Source organism: Phoxinus phoxinus, assembly GCF_949152265.1.
Source record: "Phoxinus phoxinus genome assembly, chromosome: 17".
In the NCBI taxonomy this organism is placed as follows: domain Eukaryota; kingdom Metazoa; phylum Chordata; class Actinopteri; order Cypriniformes; family Leuciscidae; genus Phoxinus; species Phoxinus phoxinus.
In genome coordinates this window covers 16,249,255-16,269,407 of record NC_136892.1, presented here as the reverse complement: position 1 = coordinate 16,269,407, position 20,153 = coordinate 16,249,255, and the positions used below count along the sequence as shown (strand labels likewise).

The following is a 20,153-nucleotide window of genomic DNA, read 5'->3' as shown; positions in this document are numbered from 1 at the left end:
GTTTCAGCTGACAAAAAAAGTGGAGGAGTCCCTGCATTGCATGTAAATATGAAATGACATGAAGTTGTACATTTTGATGTGTCTGAAAGACAAAAACATTCCAAAGACAGAAATACAAGGTTAAGTCTCTCACTTAGTGATATGATTTTATTTTTTTACTGGTATTGTGTTCTTCGGGAGTTGATTAGATATGCAATGTTGGGAAAACCTTTCTTAAAGTTAAATCATTTCTGTAAATCCAGTGGTCAAATGTGGTGTGGGTCTCAGTTTTCAGTGATAGACTGATAGTGGCTGGTCTGTGTGTGCAATTCCACAAACCTGGAACACTTGAAAGGAAAAAATGTAATTTAACAAAGTAGTATCAATAAATTATGAATGATTTACTGCCATTGTGAGAAAACCATGTGATCAATAGAAAATAACTATAGTATTTTCACATGTAATATAATCTAATTACAAGTAATTCATTTTTAGATTCTGATTACGTAATCTTATGTGTAAGTTACACACACACATAATGTATAGTATAGTGCAAACTGATTACATGTAATCTGGATTACATAATATTATATGTATTATGCATGCATATTATAAAATTGGTCTTTAAAATTCCATATAAAAGTGAGAGTAGAGATTTATAATGTTAGAAAAAATATATATATTTCAAATAACTTTCCAGTCATTAAATATCCTGAAAAACTCACACAAATAATAACACAACTATTTTCAACATTAAATCAGCTAATTAGAATGATTTCTGAAGGATCATGTGACACTGAAAACTGGAGTAATGATGCTAAAAATTTAGCATTGACAACACAGGACTATATTAATTTTTTTGTATTAATATTTCAGAATATTACTGTATTTTTTACCAAATAAACAACCTTCTTTCAAAAACAAAAAATCGTACCTCCCCGAAACGTATGAAATATAGTGTGTTAATAGCTGCATTAATGTTTTAGGTAGGGGGTCATCCAAAGGGATCATCATATTTGTAGGTCTGTGCCATAAAAACCCCTGATGTAGCAGATGCTTTCTTATTCAACACTACAGGAACATGTAAACTATTCACTGTGTGTAGTTACGGCCGGGGGATACAGAGCGATAGAGGGAGGGCAGGAGATAAAGGGAGAGAGAACGAGAACTGCCCCCCTTTGATGCCCAATAACCCAGTTATGCCTGTCCAGTCAGAGCCGGTGACTGAGATTTGAAGAGGAAAACACACTGACCTGTATGGAGGAAAGCACACACGGATCTTCTCAGAGATGGGCTGTACAGGATGGAGACTCCTCTGGCTGGCCTGCTTGGTGTCCACTTTCCTGCAATATGGTACGGGTTGATTTTATTGTTAACATTAGGCTGTTAAATATGGTCGAAAAAAACTTGTGACTTGCAGAGAAGAACGTTTACACAGCTGAAGAGAACTGTTGCTCGATAACCTGAAGACAGCTGATTTTAACCAGGGTTTTACATACTGTAACATACCATAATAAATCAATATCTCAATTGTTTTTCTTATTACACATTCTTCGGAAATCAGTCCATTAGATATGAAATGTTTAATAAAAAACAAAGATCATTTGAGCATTTTTATAATTGGTGTTGTATGTGTAATGTTACAATAATTGAAATAGGCTATATGTAATTTTGGTCAGTTTTTTAGAAGAATTGAACCCCATTGTTCTCTCAGTTTGTGTATTTGTCCTTGCCAATGCTGTCAGCTGTAATTAAGGCTTTATAGTCACTTTGCTTTCCCACACACACACACACACACATACACACAAAGACTTGGGGGTGGCAGAGCGGTGGGGGTGGGACTCATCATTACAGTAATGAGACAACCATCGAGATGGAAGGAGAGAGGTTGAGCGCTACACAACCAAACTCTAGAATAAAGGGGTCTGCTAGTGATTTATCATTGCCAATTGTTTACAATATATGAAAATGGCCTCAAATCAAGCACAAACGTGCATTAAAAATGATATAGCTCGACTGTTTCCCTCCACCCCCTCCAGGTGCAGTCCGGGTGACGGTGAGGGAATCTGCTCTGGAGGTTGTGCGGGGAGATTCTGTCACACTGCCCTGTTCGTTCTTCACCATGATGCCCTTGTTCAGACTCAGCATCATCTGGACTCTGACCCCAGTCTCGGACCCTGACTCCCCCACACAGGTGTCACCATATACAACAATCACCCAATAGACCTAAAGGCCCATTCACACCAAGATAGATAATCTAATCTACATTTGCTATGTTGTCATTGTCATGTGACCTACCAGTGTCATTTGCTCAGCTTCACTGCCATTCGCAAATCCTCTCCCGTGGCCTCATGGGATAGTAAAGTGTCCATTGGACGAGCCTTTCAGAATCTTGCCGAAAGTAGTAAATCACCTGGGTACTTTTCACCCTACTGTTTTATGGATACTGTGAAGTTGGAAATCTGTTTATCAACTACTATATAGTTGGGAATTGTGCGATTTCAGATACCGCCATAGCTTTTGTTGTTGGTGTGAATGGGTTTTAGTCAGGACAGATGCATTATTGAAACATAGATTAAAATGAGGCTGTGAGGGTTAGGGTACATCAGTCAGGTCCCTAGTTCAGTATTCATGGCACTGACAAGGGAGTCAGCCATTTTATGTGCCGATTCATTTCAATTGTATGATAGAATTTATAGTTTTACATCAATTCACAGACCCCTTGAAGGTCCCTCACAGACCCTTTGGGAAACCCTGTAGTGCACAACATATCAATATGATAAAAATGGGTGCATTTGAATCGGCTTCCTAGCTTGTTACAGTCATGGCAATTTAGCGCAGTGTGGTGCTAGATCATACAGTATGTAGCCTAATTTTTTTTTTTAAGTTGCTAGCTACTTTGACTAAGATCTGATCTCTCTCTCTCTCGTTGTGCAGGTGATTGTGTATGATCAAGGGCAGGTGATTGAAAGCCCTTCATTCATGGGCAGGGTGGGCTTCGCTGGCATGCCCTGGAGCGCAGACATCATCTTGAATTCCACGTGGGTGTCTGACGCTGGAGTCTATCGCTGTGTGGTCAGCAACCCCCCTGAGACAGGAGACCCTGGAATAGGAGAGCTCAGCCTCACTGTTCTGGGTATCATACATCACACGGCATCTGTCTTTTATAAACAACCAGTTTATACACTGAAAAATTAACATAAATATAACATTTGTTTCTATTAGGTAACATACAGTAATGTAGGCTACCATTAAATGTTGGTTCATTAATTTAATTGTAATCTAGTTTTATTTATATTAATCAACATTTTATGTTTGTTTATTTAATTTCTGTACTTGAATTATTTCAAGGACTTAATTTTCTTAGCATGGTTCTTTTGTCTTCAATAATGTTTTAAATTTATATTAGTTGGGCTCTTAGTTTTTGCTATGGCATATAAGTTGGAATCGAGAATTGTGAAATTTCACTGGTATCTAATTTTGATAGCTTATTTATTAGAATACAATGTTACATGGTTCAAAACAATGAAAATAAGTATTACATGATATTCTTTCACGGTCTATTGGCGCTTTTCCACTGCATGGTACGGTACGGTTCGGTACTGCACGCTTTGGCGCTTTTCCACTGCATGGTACGGTACGGCTCGGTTCGGTACGGCTCACTTATGGCGCATTTCCACTGCATGGTACGGTACGGTACGGCACGGCTCGCTTTAAATGGTACCACCTCTGTTGAGGTTCAAGCGTACCGTACCGTTAAATGTGACGTGAAAACACTGCAGATCACTGATTGCTTCATTGTATTTGCGATACGAGACACTAAACCCGCTAAATTTGATTTATTCAAAGATATGATTTAACATTATCATTGTTATGCTTTTCTTTTCTTTTTTGTGTATGTATATTTACATAATTTGATGTATGCAAATCCAGGATATTCATGTTTTCTGTGGTGTATCATTGTTTGTTCATTGTAAATGATACAACCTTGCTTAACTTCCCTGAGCTTGTAGTTATGTAGGCCTATAAGTTTGCAATAAAAATAAATTAAATTATTTTTTTTTAAAAACCCGCTAAATTTAAATAGCCAGACAACAGCCAAGCGGTAGCACCTGTATTTACTTGACAAAAGAAGTTAAAAAAAAATCTAACAAGAAATGGCTGAATCGTGGTCAGTGGACGAGGTGCAGACGTTCCTCTCGTTGGTTGCCGAGGAGCGGATCCGGTGAGAGCTGGATGGTGCAACACGGAATGAAAAAGTGTTCCAAGAAGTAAACAGCTCTTAGCCGCACACGGCTACCACCGGACCTACAACTATTAACGATCAGTCCCACCGTGGCACTTTGAAGCGGTACAAACTGCAGTGGAAAAGCAACCGAGCTAAAGCGAACCGAACCGTGCCGTACCGAGTCGAGTCGTACCACGCAGTGGAAAAGCGAAGCGAGCTGAACCGTTCCGCGCCGAGTCGAACCGTACCGAGCCGAACCGAGCCGTACCATGCAGTGGAAAAGCGCCATATGGTCCCCTTAAAGGTGCTGTATGTAGATTTTATACTGTGTGTGAAGGGGGTGTAATCTCACATTAAAATGATCCACTTTGCGGGTTTTGCTATAACCTCTGAAAGCAAGTATTCTTATTTTTATGTGAAGGTGCCGGGTCGGATTTACCGCAAAATCCAGTGACGTCACCTGCATGCGCGCTCCCGAGCCTCTCGCCTCGTCTACTGACTTTGCACTCAACAGCGACGACACTGAAACTTATGACTTGCAACTTATGACATATCTGATAATAACACGAAGAAACGACCTGCTCCCAGCACAACACAGACTCGGCTAAATGCAGTCAATGTAACTTGATCATGGTACGAGCATGGAGCATTAGTTCAACTTTAAGCTGATAAAAGTAGCCTATTAACGTTGCAGTGGGAGTTTACCTGAGTTTCCAGCATGTTGTGTGATGCTTTCTCCGGTGTGTTGCGTCTCAGTCTGGCCGGTACTCGAGCACGCGCTTGTAAACTTATTGGTTGCAATCTGAAACATCACCGCTAGAGGCCGCTAAAATCTACATACTGCACCTTTAAAGGGATATTTCACCAAAAAATGAAAATTCTTTCATTAATTACTCACCCTCATGTCGTTCCAAATCCTTCATTCATTCTCCAATGAGGTTCATTCTCGCGTTACGCAGCACGTTTGAGGTTCCGCAAGGACCAATAAGGTTCATTCTCGTTTTACGCAGTACCAGTACGTTTGAGCTTCTACAAGAACCAATAAGGTTCATTCTCGTGTTACACAGCACGTTTGAGCTTCTACAAGAACCAATAAGGTTCATTCTCGTGTTACGCAGCACGTTTGAGCTTCCGCAAGAACCAATGAGGTTGAACCAATAAGGTTCATTCTCGTGTTACGCAGCACGTTTGAGCTTCCACAAGAACCAATAAGATTCAGTCTTGTGTTACGCAGCACGTTTGTGCTTCTACAAGAATCAATAAGGTTCATTCTCGTGTTGCGCAGCACGTTTGTGCTTCTACAAGAACCAATAAGGTTCATTCTCGTGTTACGCAGCACGTTTGTGCTTCTACAAGAACCAATAAGGTTCATTCTCGTGTTACGCAGCACGTTTGAGCTTCTACAAGAACCAATAAGGTTCATTCTCGTGTTGCGCAGCACGTTTGTGCTTCTACAAGAACCAATAAGGTTCATTCTCGTGTTACGCAGCACGTTTGTGCTTCTACAAGAACCAATAAGGTTCATTCTCGTGTTACGCAGCACGTTTGTGCTTCTACAAGAACCAATAAGGTTCATTCTCGTGTTACGCAGCACGTTTGAGCTTCTACAAGAACCAATAAGGTTCATTCTTGTGTTACGCAGCACGTTTGAGCTTCAGCAAGAACCAATAAGGTTCATTCTTGTGTTACGCAGCACGTTTGAGCTTCTACAAGAACCAATGAGTTTCATTCTCGTGTTACGCAGCACGTTTGAGCTTCAGCAAGAACCAATGAGTTTCATTCTCGTGTTACGCAGCACGTTTGAGCTTCAGCAAGAACCAATGAGTTTCATTCTCGTGTTACGCAGCACGTTTGAGCTTCAGCAAGAACCAATAAGGTTCATTATCATGTTACGCAGTAAGTTTGAGCTTCAGCAAGAACCAATACGGTTCATTCTCGTGTCTTATGATGTAAGATGGGCCAAGAAATGGATGGATTTACACTGCAATTATAATGGCAAAATCAATGTTGGGTGTAACACTCAGCCTTGAAAAGATAAAGAAGAGAGGACGTCTTGTGGAGGTCAAACCTCTGCATGCTACAGTCAGATCTTCCTTTTTAAAGCCCATATAGGGAGAGCTACCAATGCTTCCAAGTGTCTCCAGAAACCTCGCTCTACCAGCCGCTTGCTTCAAACCTGTGTCAAGTCTGAACGCCCCCAAACACCGGAGGCTAACATGAAAACCGAGAAAGATGGTTGCTTGGTTGGATGTGCAGGTGGAGGTCCAGGGATTTAAGGAAGAGGAAGGTGACCTCAGTGAAATGGGAGACTCCAAGGCCATACAAGGCCATTTAGACGATGCCTCTCAGATCGATGAGCTCACGATGAAGCTCTTCTGTGTAGCCTCTCCTGACGGTCCCTAGAATGAGACCCAGCACAATGTGAACATCCAGAAAAAGTGCAAAAGAAAAGTGCTACTTGTTCTGTTCACCTGGGCAGAGAAGAAGAAAATAATCAAGGTGAAGGAGTGAAGAGAAAATGAGTTGCTGCTTGAACACCACATGAATGATCTGAAATTAAGCACTTGTGGACCGACAAGTACTAAAAGTAATAAAAAAGTAAGCTAACTAAAAGTTGAAAGATCCATGACTGACTATTAAAACATAATGGAGTGGAGTATTATTTGTATGTATTTTTGTTTTGTTCTGTTTTTAATGGACTGCAGATGTAAATTAGCCTGTGGCTAACTCTGGTACAATGCATCAAATGGTAACATTTATGTTGGAAATTGTACATGGTCCTTAAAAAAGATAAATTGCAGGGCAGTTCCTCTAACATTTATGAGGTTTCCACAAGTTTGTCCAACATTACTCTAGTCTATGCATATTAGTTTTTGATTAGATTCTGTCCAAATCATGCTACTACACTTTACACAAGTTGAACTCTCTCCAGTTTATAGACTAGGCCTACTTAATTCAGGTTTTATAACTCTCTATGTGTGTGTGTGCAGCACCCCCATCACTCCCTGTGTGTCTATGGGAAGGAGACACAGATGCTGGGGGCAATGTGAGACTGTCCTGTGGGGTTGTGGAGGGCTTTCCCACTCCAAAGGTGATCTGGGAGAAGCTAGAACCAGATAAGACAACACTGCCAGTGAACATGGATGGTAAAACATTTTTATACAGGTTTTTGAATAACATCAGACATGCAGAAACAGTTTCACACCCTTTATGTGTCGCAGATGACATGACGGGTTCTGTGCACATTGCCAATGTGTCTGCGCAAACCTCGGGCCTTTACCGCTGCTCAGTGACCAACCCACTGGGAACTCAGCACTGCTACATTAACCTGTCTGTGTACACACGTAAGTCTTTCTGTACTTTTATGATGCTTTTGCATCCTTATTCATTGTGATTGCACATATAAGTGTGACCAGAAGAGTCTTCAAAACTTGTTTTGTGTTCTATGGAAGAAAACAGGTTTGGTACAACATGAGGGTAAGTGACGACATATTTTCATGACCCTACAGCTCCAGATAATTCCCCAGGCATCCTGCAGGGGGTGCTGTTGAGTCTCTCTATGGCCCTGCTCTTGCTGGCTCTGATGGTGCTGGTGCTGTGGCTCCACCGTTCGGCACAGGAGAGCAAATGGAGGATCAGCCATGAGGACGACGAGTGCTATAATGAGATCAAATACACACCCTCTCTCATTAAACGCTCCTTTGTCTGAGACGAGGAACACAGCTGGATCATCTCTGCACTAGTATCAATGTAAAGATTCTGTCAGACAACAGCAAAAGAAAGATCATACTTCACCTGACAAAAAGTACTTCAGGCTTAATTGCATTACAATTGTCCTAAAGACTACTGTAATCAAATTGTTGTTTTAATGTGGGAAACAACAGCATGACACAATGCAAATTAAGATCTATTTCATAACATCTAACACACCATATTACTTTAAGGGCTGGTTTTAAGCTGCAGAGTCTCAAGACAATCAAGTCACTATAAATCAATGCAAGTTTTGAGTTTGCTCCTCTGGTAGAGGTGTATACTCTCTGTAGAGGGACATTCTTTTCAGACAATGGTTTATTGTAACTATTGCATTTTGCTTTTGGAATACAATAAAAATTTAGATACATGCATGTTGTTCTGAGTGAATCCTCTTCAATAATTCCTTGAGATATTAAAATTTTAATTCAATGCATTTTAAAATTTACTTTATTCTTGTGGTGGGAAAGCTATTTTTTTTTAGTAGCCATTACTCCAGTCCTCAGTCTGACGATCATTCCGATTTTTTTATTTTTATTCATATGATCACAATTTCAATGTATTAAATTGTATTTTTATCATATAAATATATACCTTGGTTAGACCTTGAACATTTAAATGGTAGTGTACAATATATATGTATAAATAGGCAATTTATTAAATTGCTACAATTCATTTCTAAATTAAAATGAACTAAAAAACGAAATTACTCACTTGCAATGTTATTGATCCAAATCAGCATTGACTTGAATTCCTTTTTAGTTTGTGAATTGATTTTACCACCCTCTAAATAAATCTTGACAACATTTAATACTGGGGGGGAAAAGACCAAACGCATGAACAAAATGACCGTTTTGCAAACAATAACACAAAAAAGCTTTAATTTAAATAGGAGGGGAAAAAGAAAAATCACATAAAAAAAACTGTACATAACTTTGAATATTGAATAACAGTTTTTAAATAAAACAACCCCCAATATAACTAAAATAAAAAAAATAATACAGGATGGTGTACTATTTTACAATAGTTGTGCAAAAGCAGTATTAACTGATTCAATTCCCCAGACTTCATGAATCTATGTCGAGAGAGAGAGTCGGACCCCTCTGCAAGCACAGATACACCGAAGCGTGACTCTCCTAAGACTCAAAGTAGTGTCCTCCATTGAAAAATAACCAGAAATCCAATAATAATAAAATAGATTTATATATATTTTTAAATATATTTATATACAAAACATGCTGTACATATATGGCAGAGATTGGTTAGATCCCTTTTAAATCACTGACACCCAAGACTATCCAGTAACTTGTGCTTTCTCCCAGTAAGAGAAGTACTCCCTGTTGCTTTGGAAAAGTTACCCTAAAGATGAGAGTAATGGTCCTGATGGAAAGAGAGAAAGAGGTCGATCGGCCTCGAACCAAACGCTCAATAGCTATTAAAGTTCACCACAAGAGCCGAGTTTACTTGGCAGACTTGAAATGACCTAGAGAGCGTGACTAGGCTGCACGGTTCGCAGAGAGACTTCATGCTTAGTGTTCAAACAACGTGTGATATGGTCTGTGATGGGCAGAGACTATATACTTTCAGTGTTATAAACCTATTAACAATCGGTGGTTTAAGTGAATATGAAAAAGTGAGCATGATTAAATCGGTGCAAACCGCATCTACTGGCACTAAACGAAGACTCCAATCACGTCAAAACTTGATATTGATCGGACCGAATCGTCTGTTTTGAATGTGTCAGCATTGTAAAATGAAGGGCCGCAACACTTCGATTGTTATTTTGCATGAAAACGCATTACTCGGAGGAAATCTCCAGCAAAAATCCCTCTCTTCCACCTGAAACCCAATCAAATCGTAAGGCACCATTTCCTCATGGCGGCCCCCACATGCTGCCTCTCAAACCATATCCTTCAACGCAAAGCTTTTTTCAGAGCACAGCTCAGCCGTGTCAATCACTTTAAGCCAGGAAATTATATATGGTGAAGTATTGAATCTGAAAACCACTTTAAACGGCTCACAGGATATTCCAAGCTCCTTTACATCGACACGCCGCCGCTATTCCAGGATGATGTCAATGCATGGTGTATTGTTTGACTGCGAGCATTTGATATGTTTGTTATTGTAGAGGCAGTGAGTGCTCTGCTTTCCAAAGCAGGCGGTCTGAGCTTCGCTCGCCCAACAGCAGATATATAATGACATCTACATTTCCAGTTGTATTACACACAGATAGGGAATTTGCTAGTCACAATCGGGTGGATTCAAGAATGGAGGGGAAAAGCTTACAGTTCACTCATGTCCAGCTAGTATCAGCACAATCAATAAAAAAAAAAACAGCCACTCCATCCGTCTTCATTTGAGATCAGCAATCAAATAAATCTTTGTCTTTAGAATCGGTACATCTTTATTGTTTTTATTCCCCCATCAAGTTCTTCCAACTAAAACGCTGGAGTTTAGAAGTCGAAGCAGTAGTTAGTTCTATTAGTAGTAGAGGGGTTGGTGCAGTAGCAGTAGTATTGCAGAGAGGGAGGCGCTTGCAGGAGCAGGAAAAAAGCCTGACGGGAGGCCATGAAGCCCTCACGTGCTCTGGCCCACTAAATCACCAGAGCCCATTCGGTAGGCAGCAGTTTTAGGAATTAAGGTAGTCTGATTTCCTGTGGGATGTGTAAAGAAATAAAAGAAAGAGGATGGGGAAAAAGACAGAGGCAACCAGTCTGATGACTTCTATCCTGTCCCAGTTGTCCTACACTTCACCCCCAAAGGCCTTTCCATCCTCACCTGAGCTAGCTGTAAACTACGTAGGGGAAGTGCGCATGAGAGCGAGTACATGTGTGTGTATTCAAGTCTTATCCCTGAAGCTCGCTGAAGAATGGTCGTGGTTGAGTCATTTGAGCGCGAGGCTGTCTGATGGGCCACCGACGTGATCGAATGTCTTTTCTGGAATGTCTTCACTATGAAATGATAGCTCTGTGAGAGGGCATTCAAAATCGAGTCCTTTGGTCTTGAAAGGACAGTGGCTGATGTGGTGGACATCTCTGGGCTTTGATCGGAGGGAGATTAAAAGAATAATCCTGCACAATACAGCTGACGCAGAGGGTTTGTGGATGTTTAGCAATGGACTGGATGCTTGAGGGTAAAAACAAAAGCTGGAGAAGGTTTAAGGCTGCTACAGGGGAGAGGAGAGTTCCCTTTTTGTTACTGCTGGTGGTACAGGTCACAGATTTGCTTTGATTAAATGACCTGAACCTCCTTTTGTAAGAAGAAAGAAAAAAAAATCCCTTAAGATTGCACTGACTGTCCACTTTTTTGGCTTATGGACCTGGAGGCCAAAACAGTAGCCAAAGAAGCTTAGGAGAGCTCAGTCCAGTTCATTTCTTTCGCTGCACTCTTCTAGTGTGCTTGCGTATCTGGTGATGTGTTTAAGTATACTTGCGAGAAACACCCTAATATATGCAGAACTGACCGAAGATGCTTCCTCCCAGCTCTCTCGCTCTCTGGATGGTGAGGATGACCATGGGCTAGTCTGATCCAAGCTGTACCTGCCGTGCAGTGAAGGCTCAGCGGAGGTGCTCAAGTAAAGGCAGTTCTGTAGATTCTTCCCGTGCACTGGGCGAGTCTGATGATGTAAGGGGCGTGGTCTCAGAGGGTACGACTGCACCCACTGGATCCAGTGTTGGGCTGACATCGATGGGCAGGACAGGAAGGGGAGGCTGCGAAGGCTAGGAATAATACAAATTAAAATGGGTTAATTTTTATGCATATACACCAAAAGTTTCAGGTTGGAAAACTTTCGAAAGAAGTCCCTTATGCTTATCAAGGCTGCATTTATTTGATAAGAAATTTAGTACAACGTGTGGATGCAATGATACATTTTTCATTGTCGAATTAAGTGTAGATCTACGCGTTTCGACTAAAGCCATCTAGCCAAAACGCACAGATCTACACGCACTTAACTGATTTATCCCAGTTAATTAAATGGGTCAGAAATCGGTTCGTTTGGCTGATGTGAATGCTGTTTTTCGAACTCGAGTGCGCACCCGCAAATCGTACCTGGTACAAATATGCTAAACACTGAAGCTTGACTGTGTGTCTGTAACGCACTTGAACAGACCTCCTTTGTACGCGGGTGTTACACACTGACATTTGAGCTTTTGCTTTTCCTTTTAATGGTAGTTGGCAAACCCACGTGAGGGGTGCATTTTCCACCACCTACTGCATCAGCAACAAATAAAGGATCTGGCTTAGGATAGCCAATACCGATCAGTAAAAAAAAAAGAAAGAAAAAAGAAGCTTAATTTGCCCTGATGCGATCCTTGAGATCGGCTCGGGACACCCCTAGTCTTTACCTGTGTGCGTATGCTCTGTGATGCTGAACCATCCCCTTCCATTACAGCAGGTCCGTTGAATCCTTTCCTCCCTGGCAGACTCCATTTGTTGTACAGGGCCTCATAGTGCAGCCCGCTGCCCTGACCCAGGCTTAGGCCCCTCTGAGACACCCTGTGACTTAGATTGTCCTGCAGGCTACTGGGGCAGAAGCGGTCTGCAGGTGGAAGGGCCACTGAACCACTGAAAGACAGCTGGGAGCTAGACAGGTGTTGCCCCAAAAGCCCATGAATGGAAGAGGTGCGTTGCAAGGAGCTAACCAGCCCTGCATCCATCCTGCCCTCTGATTGGCTGAGCAGGGCAAGTGGGAGGGGCTGGGGATGCAGCGGCCAGGAAGGTCCAATGGGGTTGTCAGTCCCTTGAGAAATGAAGGGAAGAGTAAGACTAAACCTGCACACATCATTGCTTTATTAATTGGAGGTGGACAGTGATACATTAACTGAGAAGCAGGCGTCTTACCCATCAAGGGCTGTAAAGTAGTGGGATGAGGCTGAGGGATGCTGGATGCTGTGCTCTGTGGAGGATGAGCTGCAGGGTTGTTACTGATAGAGGTAGAGCCACCACCACAGTCTGAATCCTCAATGTTCCCTCCACTGTTACATCCGGCTCCACAACCCTTCTGAAGCCTGAATAGAGCAGAGAATATACATAAATAACACTAGACACCTAAAATGTGATGTAACACGGCAGAGTGCATGCTTGTTCTTGACGCCCGACCTGTCCCAGCTGCTGATGAACCAGGTGTAAATGTTGTGGGGGCTGATGGGGCCTCCCCAGACCGAGCGCAGCTGGACATGGGCCCCAGCGTAAGATGTGGTGAGCGGGGAGACGTAGATGGGGTATCCAATGGGCTGATCACAGGACGAGTTAATCATGTTCCTCAAGGCTTGCTTGGCATTCTGGATGCTTCCGCGTTCAGGATTCCGGTTGCGCAGGAAGACCAGCTCCTGTTGCTGTCCGGCCCACAGTCCGCGCACACACTCCCGGTTCACCTGAAGGAAGCACCAGTGAAAGAATAGTTACAGCAATGTCATGATAAAATACATGTTTACAGTCAACAGAATATACATGCTAATAAACAGGCTTTCTGCTGCAAAGCACCTTGATGACTCTGAAGCTGAGGAAGCGTTTGTTCAGCATGATGATCTTGTACTCGTCGCTGCCGTCATCCATAACGTGGCGGAGAGCGAGCAGAGAAGGCATGTTGGCCAGGATAGCGCTGCGCCACACAGGGTCACCCTCGTGAGAGATCAGCATCTTCTCTTCATTAGCTGTGATGGCATCGTACAGCACCACTGGGTCCTCATACTCATCAGGAGAGGTGAAGTGATCCTGTGGAGGAAAGGACAGAGTGAACGCAAGACAAAATTAGAATCCAGCATTCCAGAGAGCCATTTTATATAATTTTATATAAATAACTGCATCATCCTCATCATCAGACTACTTTTACTTTATACAGCATGTGATGTGAACTGTAACTCACCAAAAGACTATTTTAGTACAGGCTATGAAAATATCACTGCGTTACCCCAGAAACCTGAATAAAGTGTGATATCAGTGGGGATAGATGAATGCCTCAGCTGTACCTGGTGCAGTTTGAGGGACATCCGTACACCTGGAGCTACCACCCTGTTCAGCAGGTCCATGTCTGCAAAAACCCACTCGTCTCTGGGAGAGGTGATGCGAAAGTCCCCCTTGAACAGGGCGTGAAGGCCATAGAGAAAAGGCTCCAAACTGAATGTACAAAAAAGAGTGACAATGGTCAACAAGACTTTATATAAAGTTGCTGTGCCAAGCAAATGCAAAAGGCTGACAAATGTTTACTTTAGGCAAATGAGCAGTGACTATGCACCAACTAGCAATATGAGGTATAGAGACATAATAAAAATAAAAAAACCTTAGTTTACTCCGATTACGCCCAGATACGTGAGGCTGTAGTGTGCAAGTGTCCCAAACCCCATAGATGTGGAAAATATCAAAAGTATGGCTACATTTCAACAGGCTCGATGCCAACAGCACAGGATGCAATATTTGCGACAAGATAATTGCTGCCAAGACCAGCAACGACAAATCTAATGAAGCATTTGACAGTGCACGAAATAAACTTGAGAGCAGAAAGATGCTCCGTCTTCGACTGCAAGAAGAACTGGAGCACGTCACAAATAAATTGAAACTCAGCGTATAGGGTTACTTTCCTCACAGACATGAGAAATAGGCATATAGGATGCTTGAAATGTCTACTTATAAACAAACCAATTCAAAACCAACACAAATACTCTGATTATGTAATCTAAATGAAAGGTGCATTTCTCTCTACAGGGGCGCGCACGCATCCACTATAATGCGGAGATGACGAGTCAGCAATGTCAACTTCATCTTTGCAGTCAACACGGTCTCAGAAAATACTAGTTTATTAATAAACAACTAAAATGTCTCTTTGCTATTTTTCCCCGACACATTCAAAATCATTAGGCTACTTTTGCCAGTGCTTTGAGGAACGCCTTATGCACGCGCTTAAGCACAAGGCATATATTCCGGCCCCCAGTGCCCTATAAGTCAACAAACTGAAAAAAATAAACCCAAAGTCATTTTTCGGTAATTTGTTATGTAATCTCGGTAAAATTAATTTCATAAAATTGGTATAGAAAAAAAATTATGTTCAGGAACCAGTATCAATGTATTTGCATCTAAAAAAATTTAAACGATACCCAGCCCTATGTATCGCATAAAATTAGGCACTGCAGAGCTCCCCAGCTACACCCATACGCTGCTACCTAATGCCAAATAACTCTGATGCAATATTTTCAGGGCTTGGGCCCTAATTATGTAGAATGTTGCAGGAAACATCTTATTTAACGTAATATTATGCTATTTGTATTCAGACTTCAAATAGCGAAGGCTAGTTGTATAGCCCACAAATAAAAATTAAGGCATGTAGCAGAAGAAACACCGTTCTGTAAAAAATGCTGAATGTGTGTACTGTGCATAAGCTGACAGCTTATGTTATTTAAATGATTTAAGCAAAAACGGTTTGAACACTTACCTGGCTGACATGCTGTGGGAGGCAGTGCCCAAAGCTCTACGGCCCAGAATACATAACCCAAAACAGAGTGTGACCAGAGGGGAATCCTTCTCACTCTCAACTGGCTGTAACAGAAAAGAAAAACAAAAAGTTACATCTTTCACTCCCATATAACCAGACCACAAGTCAGCAACTGTAAACAGCAAAGCTGTCTTTAAAATACCGTTTCTCTGCGGCTGTTGCAGTATTTGATCCACTCCAGGTACACCAGACAGAAGGAAAAGGGAGTGACGCCGGAAGCACGGTGGTCGTAGTCTTCATCTATGTTCAGGTTGAAGGTGGGGTCACTATCCACATAGGAAGGGCTGAGGCAGGGCCGCAGAGCTTCCTGCACCGCCTCGTTGGCCAACCACTCCTCCAGTTTGGGTGAGCGGCTCACGTAGTAGATGATACTCTGTGGTGGAGAGACTTGGATCACTACTCTGTATCTCAGTAGCTACGTTTACATGGGCACATTTAGTTTTAATCATTCCGATTGATGAATCCAAACAGCGTTTACATGAAAGGTAAATAAAGGGATCGGATTGCTGTGCATTTACTACACAAGCTACAAGGATTTGATCTCTTGACATGCGAAAACTGCATGAATACAGAGTTTCCCGCTGTTGGTGCATAAAATTGTCTTGTCATCGTTTCTTTTCTTTGTTTTAAACAGCAGACTTAATATTTATCTATTTCGGGTCCTAATTAGGAGACAACGAGTGTGTGTTGCACAATGTGCCGTGCTGCTTATATTTATCAAGCTGTAAGAACGTCCCTTCCTGTGCACCTAAAACAATGTGTCTGTGGATGAGTCAACAAGTGTGAGTACAAATGGATTATTAGGGTCCATGTAAACACAGATACTGGTGGTTTTATTTGGGTCATTTGTCTGATAGGAACTGACCTTGACGTAATATGTGATGAGAATCTTGCGCAGGTCGAACACTTGAAGCATGGAGGCTGCGTTGTTGTCACTAATGCTGTAGCCCTCCAGAACATATTTGGTGGCAGCCACTTCCCAGGCCAGCCAGCGCTGACCAAAGGCCGCATTGAAGGAGAGCATGTGGGGGAGATGACCTGGCTCACAGCAGCAACAGCCTTCATCTTCCTCCACCCCTTCAGTGATCGCCTCCACCTCCCTCTGCTGGCAATACGTTCCTGAAAACAGTCATTCAAGAAAAGAGAAAATGAAGAGAGGAAAATACACTGTTCAAGGTAAATCAGTATCGGAAACCTTATAGTCGCACCAAAACTATTCTAAACTATTTGATTTCACAAAAAGTTATTTACAGCAGAAAAGGGTTCTTTAGATTTTTAGAATGTTCTTCACGCTAAGAAAAAATATGGTTCTTTGACTCTTCCTGAGTATAAGATGGGCACAGGCACAGATTTTTTTTTTTAGCTTCATATTATGATTCTACCCATTCAGACAATGTAAAACAGACATTGTTTTCATTTGTCATGATGATTATATGAGCAACAAGGCAAATGTTTCTGTGCAAGTTTTTGTGTGTGAAATGACTCCGTCTGATAGTGTGTGATCCTTAGCGGTTTAGTGTGCGTGCCCAGTTTTTCTCTGTAACCATTTACACAGTTGTTTTTAAATCGAATTCAGATCAGATTTTAAGTCATGTAGTGTATTCAAGCGTTTAAGAAAAATTGTGCAGTCCCTGTCCTGGAACACGGCTCACCCCTGAACTCCAAGCCTCTGAGCTGGAAAGTGACAAGGCCGTTGCCGATCTCAATGATGTGTACGAGAGCATTGAGGTAGTCGGAGGCGAGGATGAAGCAGTCTCCGGTGCTGTAGTTTCCCCAGCGGCCCAGCAGAAGGTCCCCACATAGCGAGTGCTGCAAAGAGCGTGTCAGATGCTCATAGAAGATAGAGTTCAAGTTGTTGTCATCAGCACCTATCCAAGCAAGCGATAAAGGGAGAATTAGAGGACAGATTAAAAGGAAAATACATAGATGAAAGTCAAGTCAAGTCATCTTCATTTATATAGCGCTTTTAACAATGTAGATTGTTTCAAAGGTCTGTTGAAAGGTCTGTATTAATTAGATACAATGTCACATACCAGGGTTGCGGTCCAGCTGTGTGGCCAGGCGTGTGTTTGAGTGATCCACCCGTTTGGTGCTGAAGGACAAAATAATATTTAAGGGTTCAAGTCAAAACTTTTTCAATTAAAGTGTCTGAATTAGCAAAACAAACAACGCAGCTTACTTATAGTCTCTCTCCCAGAACTTCACAGGTCGAGTGTAGGAAGTAACAAAAACAGCACTGCCTAGCACAGGGTTGAGGGGAGTGGAAAAGAGAGCTGAAAACACAGCTTGCACAAACAGCATGGCAGAATCTGAGAGCAAATCAATGTTAAGGGACATTTTCAAAAACTATATAGCAAGACATTGTGAACATACTGAATGTGAAAAAGATGTGGGGACAAACAAACTCAAACTCAGTTATGGACAAAGCAATTAAAAAAGTGTGCAAACTACCTAAAACAGCTGAGGAGGAACATGTGAAATGTGGACCAGAGCAAAACCAATGGTACAGCTGTGCTATAGGAAATGGCAGCACTCCCACTAGACAAATGTTAACACCAGGGTAAAGTTGTGAGCTCAGCATTCAGGTCTGTGTGTGAGTAACGCTGGTAAAGGATACGGGGAACAGCAAACGGCTGAGCGAAGGCATGGAAAGCAGAACCCCATGTGATCTGCCAAGGTGCAATGTAGGTCAGCACAAAACGCAGCTTAAACAGCAGATCCCACATCTGCTCACACACAGGAGAGATGACAGCAACATCAGTCTTGAGATTCTGCTTTAAAACCCCACACTCCAGCAAGAGTATAAGTAATACAGTACATACAAACGTTTGAAAATGTCAATCAAATAGAATGTTTATAGGGAATATCTAATTGATTATTATTATTTTGGAATAACAATTACACCAGAATGAATTAGTGAAAAAAAATGTAAGAAACAGTAGCCAGTTCAATGACTATATAAACACTTTCCTTGTACATTCACACATCTAAGTTTTAATCTTGATGTTTATAAAAAACAACAACAAAAAATATACACTACCGGTAAAGGTTTGGGGTCAGTCTGATTTTTTTTTAAATTAATACATTTCTTCAGCAATGACACATTAAATTGATCAAAAGTGACAGTAAAGAAATGTATATTGTTACAAAATATTTATATTTCAAATAAATGCTGTTCTTTTGAACTTTCTATTATATGTATGATGGTTTCCACAAAAATATTAAATATTAAAATATTAAATATGGATTTTTTGACATAGGTGTACTACAAAAATATCCTGGATGTTTCAGAGTTCAAACAACTCGTTTTGTATTTTGTCACATTATGACATAATAGTGCGATGAAAGACCTCTGCAGAACAAAATCAACGCCTACTTCTACATCATTGCCTCTTTAGCCCTGGCAACCGATACGTGCATGTCATATAGTAGTAAATACGAGAGATGCAAACACAGTATTACTCCAGCCAGAAAAACGATAGAGATGCCTCTGAGGATTACAAGACATTTTGCAGTGACAAGTTGTAGAAATACATTCTTTGCATTGTGATTCTAACATAGAGAAAGTGTGGATAAACTTTATTTAGTTTCAGTCAGAACGTGTCAGTAAGACAATGTTCATTTGTTCGCTTCATTTTACTGCAGAATTATTTTTTTAACAGGACAGTTCAACAGGCTTTTCAGAGAGACTGAAAATTAAAGATGATGCAGTGTCGACTTTATTGGATTCGACAGCAATGTCGCAAACACTCAAGTGTGAATAATGTTTTTACCATGTGGCACTATTGCTTGGTCTGTTACAGATTTTTTTATATGTACTGAGTATTTATACTGTAGCGCCGCAGAAACACTGAGAATAGTTGATTAGCATAGTGATTTGCTGTGCTTTCCTTTATGGGGTAAATATGGGAACTTCCTGGATACGGAAGGAAGTTTTTGTTACGGTTTTGATCGAAGCCATTCACTGTAATCCTGAATAAAAGCTTTAATGAGCAACATCTGTTTTGTCATCAGTAAGAAATTACAACACACTTAATTTTATTTCAAACACAACACTGCAAATGACAATGTACGCATTTTTCACTTAAGCGAAAAGGATTAATCACGGCGCCTATAAGAGTGACAAATAATGGTACGGTCATAATTCTGTTTACACTAAACTTGTCCTGTCATCTTCTCAACTACAACTGTGGTAACTCGTACTTAAACTTTATATGCCACAACCAAGACTTATAAAGTATACATAATACACAAATGTTTCACATCGTTGGAAAATGTTTCAACTATGTAACAAGATTTTTTTTTTTAAATATGTCTTTTAAATAAAATGTCTTAATATGCAAAACTGTTGCCAAATCAAAGTAGTGGGCGTTTACTTCCAAGTCTTGTTTTCAACATTGATAAGAAATGTTTCTTCAGCACTAAATCAACATATTTAAATTATTTCTGAAGGATCACGTGACACTGAAGACTGGAGTAATGATGCTGAAAATTCAGCTTTGCCATCACAAGAATAAATTCAAATTTTAAAATATATTAAAACACAAAAGAGTTCTTTTACATTTTAATATCTCTCAATTTACTGCATTTTTGATCAAATAAATGCTGCCTTGGTGAGCATTAGAGACTTTCAAAAACATGAAAAATCTGACCAACCACAAACTTTTGAATGGTGGCGTACATAGAAAAGGTGGAACTGGTGATGGAAGA

The 20,153-nt window shown here is 41.0% G+C and overlaps 2 protein-coding genes across 3 annotated transcripts in view; one reads left to right on the top strand and one right to left on the bottom strand.

Moving 5' to 3' along the window:
• The first annotated feature begins 1,083 nt into the window (after positions 1-1,083).
• Positions 1,084-11,218, top strand: LOC306984999 (immunoglobulin superfamily member 11). 2 transcript variants are annotated; one of them, XM_079586828.1, is made up of 6 exons: positions 1,132-1,332; positions 2,019-2,173; positions 2,917-3,115; positions 7,198-7,353; positions 7,429-7,551; positions 7,717-11,218. In XM_079586828.1, exons 1-6 carry the CDS (start codon positions 1,269-1,271, stop codon positions 7,914-7,916), a joined length of 897 nt encoding a protein of 298 aa, XP_079442954.1. In that variant the 5' UTR covers positions 1,132-1,268; the 3' UTR covers positions 7,917-11,218. The 2 variants fall into 2 exon arrangements, with proteins under 2 accessions (XP_079442955.1, XP_079442954.1); XM_079586829.1 differs by lacking the exon at positions 2,019-2,173 and having other exon boundaries at positions 1,084-1,332.
• LOC306984997 (pecanex-like protein 3) overlaps positions 11,217-20,153 on the bottom strand; it is a 23,030-nt gene continuing 14,093 nt past the window's right edge. The window contains exons 20-32 of the mRNA XM_079586827.1: positions 18,061-18,169; positions 17,623-17,752; positions 17,477-17,535; positions 17,096-17,311; positions 16,309-16,562; positions 15,586-15,816; positions 15,384-15,487; positions 13,927-14,074; positions 13,442-13,672; positions 13,058-13,332; positions 12,800-12,966; positions 12,304-12,698; positions 11,217-11,676 (exon numbers count right to left, since the gene is read on the bottom strand). Of these exons, the coding sequence (XP_079442953.1) occupies positions 11,515-11,676; positions 12,304-12,698; positions 12,800-12,966; positions 13,058-13,332; positions 13,442-13,672; positions 13,927-14,074; positions 15,384-15,487; positions 15,586-15,816; positions 16,309-16,562; positions 17,096-17,311; positions 17,477-17,535; positions 17,623-17,752; positions 18,061-18,169 (2,481 nt within the window). The 3' untranslated portion in view covers positions 11,217-11,514. The remainder of the gene's footprint in view (positions 11,677-12,303; positions 12,699-12,799; positions 12,967-13,057; positions 13,333-13,441; positions 13,673-13,926; positions 14,075-15,383; positions 15,488-15,585; positions 15,817-16,308; positions 16,563-17,095; positions 17,312-17,476; positions 17,536-17,622; positions 17,753-18,060; positions 18,170-20,153) is intronic.

Coding starts and splice junctions, on each gene's coding strand:
- LOC306984999 (XM_079586828.1), top strand. CDS start 1,269: ATGGGCTGTACAGGATGGAGACTCCTCTGGCTGGCCTGCTTGGTGTCC. Junction 3,116..7,197: donor GCTCAGCCTCACTGTTCTGG/GTATCATACATC, acceptor GTGTGTGTGCAG/CACCCCCATCACTCCCTGTG. Junction 7,552..7,716: donor TAACCTGTCTGTGTACACAC/GTAAGTCTTTCT, acceptor ATGACCCTACAG/CTCCAGATAATTCCCCAGGC.